At 43.9% G+C, this 8,331-nt stretch overlaps 1 protein-coding gene across 1 annotated transcript in view; it reads left to right on the top strand.

Annotated features, from left to right (window-relative positions):
- LOC119413705 (tenascin) overlaps positions 1 to 8,331 on the top strand; it is a 159,992-nt gene that overhangs the window by 51,470 nt on the left and 100,191 nt on the right. Inside the window, exon 7 of the mRNA XM_037680760.1 lies at positions 7,835 to 8,104. Within this exon, the coding sequence (XP_037536688.1) occupies positions 7,835 to 8,104 (270 nt within the window). The remainder of the gene's footprint in view (positions 1 to 7,834; positions 8,105 to 8,331) is intronic.

Raw genomic sequence — 8,331 nt, 5'->3', positions numbered from 1 at the left:
ATGTAGGGGAACACCACCTCAGAAAAGAACACCTCATCTCAGAAAACGGTTAATCTCAGCTTAAACAGAAAAAGAGTTCAACTCATCTCAAACAAACATCATTCATGTGTTTTGTGTTTGAAATTGTTTAAAATAAGATGCACCTATTCCCTTGGGAACAAACAGACTTTGTTTTACAGGTGTTCAACTCAGCTCACTAACTTCTTAAATGGTAAATGGACTGTACTTATATAGCGCCTTTCTATCTTATTTCAAGATATTCAAAGCACTTTACACTACAATCTGTGTCCTCATTTACCCATTCATACAGCACTCTACTAGATCTCTACAAAGCTAATTGAACAATCATTCTAAAGAGACTAATCAGTGCTTTAGATCACATTCATACACTGATGGGACACACATCAGAGGCTATGAGGGGTTCAGTGTCTTGCCCAGGGACACTTCAGCATGTGACTGCTGGTGGATTTGAACCCCCAACTCTCGTATTGGAGGATGACTGCTCTAACCACTCAGCCACAGCCACCCCCAAGTTGACACTAAAGTAAATGTAATAAAAAAACTGTCACTATGTTAACGTCACTGCCAATATGAACTCATTTCCCATGAAAAGGACAGATCGTTTTAATGAGTTTTGGTTCAACTGACCTTGAAGTTGAAACATCTTCGACACTCCCCCTCACAACACAAAAACGCGTGCCCGCTCCCAGAGCGTTACGCGGAGTGGCAGCGAGCATGTTCCCTGAACAGCTGGATGAATCGTCTTATCAGCAAGGGTTACACCCTGCAGTTCGCAGCTCAACCCCCACCATTCAGAGGGATTATAGAGATGATTCTGTCATCTTCAGAACAGATCTCATCCATTCATGCAGAAGTTCAGGAACTACTGGTAAAAAATGTAATTTCAAGGGTTCCCAACGGAGAGGAAAACACAGGGTTTTACTCACGTTACTTCCTGGTTCCGAAACAGACCGGAGGGATGAGACCCATCTTAAATTTATCCATTTTCAACAAGTCGATTATGGAGAGACAGTTTCATACGTTGACAACCAGACAGCTGTTGAACAACATTCACCAGAACGACTGATTTACCTCCATCAATCTCAAAGACGCTTATTTTCACATTCCAATCATTCCAAAGCACAGAAAGTTCCTGCACTTCTCCTTCCAAGGGACCCAATACCAATACAACAGGCTTCCGTTTGGTTACTCCCTCGCACAACGCACATTTTCAAAATGCGTGGAGACGGCCCTGCAGCCGCTACACAGAGCAGAGATGAGAATTCTGTTTTACCTGGATGATCTGCTGTTGCTGACTGGATCCAGGCAGGAAGCAGCGGCGCAAACCAAAGTGCTGGCGTCACACCTGTTAAATCTCGGCTTCATCATAAACTGGGAGAAGAACTCGATTCTCCCGGCCCAGATGATCGTTTATCTGGGAGTGGAGCTAAACTCTGTCACTATGAGGGCCCGTTTATCACAAACGAGAGCCGGAACTCTAAAAGACCAGCTCCGCCACGTCAAAACGGGCAGAGTACTGACATCGGTCTCCATCATGAAACTTTTAGGAACAATGTTGTCAGCTCACGCGGTGGTCCCGCTGGGCTTACTTCACATGAGAAGTCTCCAGAGGTGGTTCGCTCATCTGCGCATAGATCCAGTAAGGCAGAAGAGGTGGATGATTGATCTCTGTGCCCCTCTCTGTGGGAACCAACCTGAAACATTGGGGAACCCCTCTCAAGCTGTCAGAGGGAGTCCCTGTCAGCAGACCTACATCACACGTCTCAGTTTTCACAGACGCGTCCCTGTCAGGTTGGGGAGGAATGTGCCTGTCATGAGTGGTGGGGGCGCTGTGGCCAGCTCACACATCAGCTCACATAAATGTTTTGGAATGTCGCACGGTTTTGAATGTTAATCAACATTTGCTCCTGTGTTGCAGAATCAGCACGTTCTGATCCACACAGACAACAAGGTGACTGTTGCTTATATAAACCGGCAGGGGGGTGTGCGCTCAGCCCAAATGTTATACATTACGAGACAGCTGCTGTGTTGGGCACACAAAAAACTGTTCTCCATCAGAGCAGTGTACATCCCCGGCGTCCTGAACAGAGGAGCGGACATAATGTTCTGGGGCAGTCCGCGCCACGGGGACTGGAGTCCATCCCAAGCTGATTTCTCTGATTTGGGAGAAATTTGGCAGAGCAGAAGTGGACTTATTTGCCACACGGGAGAATGCCCAGTGCCAACTATGGTTCTCACTGAGCCCATGGGACGATCCACCGTTAGGAGTGGATGCGTTTGCCCACAGTCCGTGGCTCAAAATGTTCCTTTACGCTTTTCCCCCAGTCCCTCTAATATCACAGTTTCTGAACCGAGTTCAGGAGGAAGAACTGTCTACCATTCTGATAGCCCCCGAGTGCGTGAGCGCCCCGTGGTTTCCAATCCTGCGTCGCTTGTTATCGGGTCATCCGTGGAAACTGCCGTGGAGGGACGATGCTCTCCTCCTGGCGGGAGAAGCGATCAGGAGCCACCCAGAAATAGGCCAGCATCTTTGGGTCTGGCCGCTGAGCGGATCCGCTTAGTGAAGAAGGGTCTCTCTCAAGAAGTAGTGCACACAATCCAGGATTCATGCGCTACCTCCACCACAGCACTGTACACATCAAAGTGGACAGCTTTTCAACGCTGGTGTATGGAAAAAGGTGTAGAGGCCATATCATGTCCATTAGGTGGCGTGCTGTCCTTTTTGCAGCGGCTGATGGACAGAAATCTGGCATCAGCACAATTAAAACATATGCTGCAGTCGTCTGTTCCTGTCACGAAGGCTTCGATGACAGAACAGTTTTTAATCACCCGCTGATGAAGCGTTTTCTGAAAGGTGTTCGGAGACAGACCAGTGTCACGTCCACTAGCTCCACAGTGGGACTTAACGATGGTTTTGCGAGCCCTGATCAAAGCTCCTTTTGAGCCGTTAGATCAGGTTTCGATTAAATTCTTGTCACTTAAAACAGCCCTGCTGTTGGCTTTGACATCTGCAAAGAGTGTGAGTGATTTATCTGCCCTCTCTGTTGCTCCGTCATGCCTCAGGATTCAGGCTGATGGCAGTTCAGCTTATCTGAGACGTAATCCAGCGTTCATGCCTAAAAACATCACAAGCTCATTTAAACCGAGAATGATAATGTTGGAGGGGTTTTTCCCTCCTCCCCACAAATCAGAAGAAGAAGCATCTTTTCATCTCCTTTGCCCTGTGCGTGCGTTGGCATGTTACGTAGCACGCACGGCCACACTGCGTCAGACTCAACATTTGTTTGTGCATTATAGAGATGCCTCTGCAAGTCGCCCGTTATCCACCCAGCGCCTGTCACATTGGCTGTGTGAGGCCATTTCTGAAGCTTACAGAGCATCAGGTTTAGAGCCCCCTGACAACCTCAGGGCGCACTCGACCAGAGGAATCGCATCCTCAACAGCCTTGCATAATGGTATGACAATGCAGGATATTTGCACTGCAGCCGCGTGGTCATCGCCCTGCTCATTTATTTGCTTCTATCTGTGTGATGTGTCGGCTCGCTCCATGACACATTCTGTCCTCGGTACCTTAACAGAATGAATCTCTTCTTTTTTTCATGGAACTTCGTTTAAACTCACATCTGACTGCATGCGATTACAGTGTGAGATATTTGTTATCAGTCACAAGTTCGTGACTGTTGGTTCTTGTTCTAATGTCACTAATCAGTTCATGACTACTGTTACCAATCAGTCAATTTGATTACTAATCAGTTCATTTATTATGAATCTGTCCACTGTTTTTCAGCCTCTCCCCTTTTCCCGTCGAGAACTTTTGTCTCCCGGGTGTCCATGTACGCGGAATGCGTAAATTACGCAGCGCGCGTCTGTACATGGTGCGCATAATTACGCAGTGCGTATTTACGCACATGGAGGGCTGAGTGATAAAATGTTTTTTGGTGCAAGCGGGCGCTTCATACGGTGTTCAAATGGACCCAGTGAGGCAGAGACTACATCCTGCTTCACCCTTAACCCACAAGCGACAGCCTTAAAGGGCGAAGCCTATACAAAATAGAACATTGGTTACGTACTGTAACCCCAGATTCTATGAGTATAGGCGTAGCCCTTTAAGCTCTGGGCCTCACTGGCTCCTAAATGGCTGAAGAAAAAGCTATTTGGGTGCCGATTACCCACTCTCAACGTAATTTATATGGACTAGGTGGGGCCCAGACACCAGTTGGGCGTGGACTAAATTTTTTCAGTGGAATGCTTTGCGTGACGGGATAAAACCCACAAAAAGGATTATTGAGCATGGACTTTGTTGTTTTCATCCAGTTTGACAAGACTGTCAACAAGGAAGAGGGCCCGCAATGGAGGTGGGTGTGTACCAAAGAGACCATCTTATCACAAGCAGAACTGGTTTGTTCCACTTTGGAATAAGCTGTTGGGGGAAGAATCAGTTTTGTTGTGTGTTTCCTTGACTGATGTAGCCTTCCGGACCGAAGGCGAAACGTTTCAGCACAAAAAAAAAAAGAAACTGTCCAGATGACCTGACTGAAAAATGTTGGATTGTATACCTGGATTATTGAGCATGGACTTTGTTGCTCGCTCACTTTAGACACAAATTTTAACTACTTCACAAACAGAACCAGTCCAAAATCTGCCTTTTGAAGTTTCACTGATTTGAATAATGAATTAGACATTTGATGCAAAGCTATTTTGTTATTCAGTTAACTTTTGTCATGCATATTCTTCATCAGATATTTCACAGATTATTATTTTTCTAATAAAATACATAAAATCAACTAAATTTGTGATTATTTTGGCATATCGGTGTGCATTAACTGATTTGATGCCCTTTAAACATGAGAAAATAATGCACGTTTCAGTTTACATTTAAGTTGGGGTTAGAGACTTATTTTTCCTCTAAAACAGAGGTGGTGCCCAAAGAACGAGGTTATTTGCATAATGACTGCATATCTTATGAGCTTAACTCATAACTGATAATATACATTATATATCCAGCCCCATATCCCTCTACATATATATAGGAGTTGTCATTTCTAACCCGGAGCCCAGCCCCACCCAACCCGGATTCGGACCGGGCTGGACCATAATAATGTGCTTAATGTGTGGGCCGGGTCAGTATAGGGCTTTGTATTGTGTCAGGAACACGTGCGGCCAACGATCCAATATATGCAAACATGGCTTGCCATACTGCACCTGCGGCACGTGGCCATTTGACCATGCACTGACCAGCCAGTTGAAAGAAGTAAAAAGTTCAGTTAAGCTTCAGATGGACTACTGCCAGCGATATCCTGATGCATGCTCAATAATCCAGGTAGAAAAATCTAAAAAAGTTCAATCTGGTCCTCTGGACATTCAAAAAACAAAACAAAGCAAAACAACAAAAAATGTAGAAACGTTTCGTCTTTCATCCGAAAGACTTCCTCAGTCTGAGGTGCTGTGTTCAGCTCAGTCTTATAAATAGCACCTTCTCATAGTGGATCAACCAGTTTGCCGCTGACAACCAAAACCAGCTGCTCACATGCTCAAGAAGGACCATCAGCCTAACAATGGATCATTAGCACACTGATGGCTGTTTACTGTTCACAGAGGGCTGAGTGATACTAGCAATCACAGCATTGTAAGAGGGGGACAGTTGAACCTGGAGGCCTCCACCCCTGTTTAATGATGGACGGTTTCTTTTCACAAAGATGGCCTCCTTTACTCCTCTCTCAAACCACTGTTCCTCTCTATCCAGGATGTAAACGTCTTCATCCCTGAAAGAGTGACCGCTGGCCTGGAGATGAGTGTAGACCTCAGAGTCCTGGCCTGATGTTGTTGATCTTCTGTGCTGGTCCATCCTTTTGGCCAGTGGCTGTTTTGTTTCCCCGATGTAAGACTGATCACAACCCTCCTGACACTGAACAGCATACACAACATTACTCTGTTTGTGCCGGGGGACTGGATCTTTGGGATGAACCAGTCTTTGCCGTAATGTATTTTGGGGTTTAAAAGCCACTGGGACGTAATGTTTAGAAAATAAACATCTCAGTTTCTCTGATACTCCCTTAATTATGTCATCAGGTCCTACTGCCTTCCCCTTCTTCATTCTTTTCAGAGCTTTCTGAACTTCACCCTCACTAATCTTTCCCATTTCCTGGTCCACAGTTTTTATGACCTCTATTCTTCTTTCTCTTTCATTCTCTTCATTAATTAGCTTCTCAAAGTACTCCTTCCATCTTCCCGTTGTAGCGATATGGGGTGTAAATATATATATATTTTTTTCAGTTATGACTTAAGCTCATAAAATATGCATGTATTATACAAATAAACTTGTTGTTTGGGCACCACCTCTCTCTGGAAAGGAAAATCAGTCTTTATTTACCCCACAATAATGTAAATTGAACATGAGTTCTTTTTTCGTGTTTAAAGGCATCAAATCAGTAATACACACAGATATGCCAAAATAATCACAAATTCAGTTGAATTTTATGCACTGTATTTTATTATAAAAATAATAATCTGTGATATATATGATAAAGATTAAGCATGACAAAAATTTAACTGAACATCAAATGGCTTTGAATCAAAGGTCTAATTGATGAGTAACATTGGTGAAACTTAAAAGGTGGCTGAAGTGGCTAGATATTTCTAAGGTGAGCTAAGTTTGTCTAATAAGTTGTAATGTAGGGTCACCAGAAAGGCATTGAAAAGTCTCTGTCCTACCAGGATGTAGATGGTCAGAGCATGGTTCCGACAGCTGCTAATGATACCAGCAAGGCCTAAGATGTTCTGGTGACTGAGAGGCTGAAGTCTCCTCAAAGTTCACCTGTCATCGGTTGGAAGGACGAAGGTACGGCCACTGGCTCTGGAAGTCAGCTCTGATTTACCACTCCTCTGCTGTGAGATTCTGGTTGCCTGTTAGGCAACTGGAGCTCTTGATTCAATGCCAGCCTGGTTCTGGTTCAGGTCAGTTGCTAGGTAACTTCTGTATCTTTTCTCCTATCTCTCATTTTGAGACGTCTGCAGAAGGATGCTCCTCGTTTGCTCAAAGTCGTCTGCAGAAAGGATGCTCCTCTCCTCTCTGAGGTCAAGTGCAGAAGCTGTGTTTCTTCTCTCTCCAGTTCTCTGTTCCAGTGTGTCTCTCTGGAGTTTTTCTTCAAAAGTGAAACTTAACTGTCCGTGTTAAAACAGATAGGACTGATCCACCTCGGGAGGGGTGGTTCTAACTTTTGTTGTTGTTTTAGAAATGTAAAGTCCTGTTTCTGCCTTAAAAGTTTTCCTTCTAAAAGAGAAAATAAAACAAAGTTATTATATTAAAGAAAGATTACTTAAAACACACATTCTCGTGAATAAACATTCATCATATGACATTTTAGAATTAAAATTAAAGCATGCAATGTTTTAACAGAGGTGTCACTGTTGAACTGAACATCTGGAAAAGGAATGTCAATTAGAACAAACAAAAGATTCTTATGGTGTTATTTTCATGGGAACGAGTCTGGGAGAAATACTCCTTTTCAATAAAGGGGAGATATCAATGTAACAAGTTCAAATGTTTTAGAAACTCAATTAAGTCCAATAGTTACATTCTACAAGTCTGAGTAAAATGTACAGTGGTTCATGAAAAATTTTGCTTACAGGCAAAGACAAAAAACCGTAGCTGTTTTCACCTTTCAGCAGCAGGTAGTGATGAAATGGAAGGCTCGTCAGAGAGAAAATGGATCACTAACTTATCATGTAGGGCAGGGGGACAAAGTGTGAATGTTTATTTGCTGCTGTGTGTCTCCTTCCACACTGATTTCGCTCCTCCTCCTCACACAACCAGTGATTGATGCCCCCAGCCAGGTGGATGTGCATGACCTGACCGAAACTACCGCCCTGGTGACCTGGTTCCAACCCGTGGCTGCTGTGGATGGCATCACCATGGCCTTCTGGCCAAGTCTAAACCCTGTTGATCGAAAAGTGATCGAGCTGTCCTCCACTGACACCCAGTACCATCTGGGAGGACTGAGCCCCGACACCCGATACAAGGTGTCTCTGTCAGCCAGGAGGGGGGAACACAGAAGCTCCCCTGTATACGTCTCCTTCCTCACAGGTAATATTTGAACAAATATGGGATGTTGTTTGTTTTCAGGTTAGAAAATCATCTGAAACATCACTTCTTCCTACATCAAAACATATTTTTCAATATCACAAAGTTTACCCTGCTGTGCAAGAATTTTGGAACACATAAACGTGAATATATTTGTATATAAAAAAAATATATATATATATACTGTATATATACTGTAATATATATATATATGTATATATACTGTTATA

This window comes from Nematolebias whitei, chromosome 8 (assembly GCF_014905685.2).
Source record: "Nematolebias whitei isolate Nwh7 chromosome 8, NemWhi1, whole genome shotgun sequence".
Classification (NCBI taxonomy): Eukaryota; Metazoa; Chordata; class Actinopteri; order Cyprinodontiformes; family Rivulidae; genus Nematolebias; species Nematolebias whitei.
This window is presented reverse-complemented; position numbering and strand designations above follow the sequence as displayed.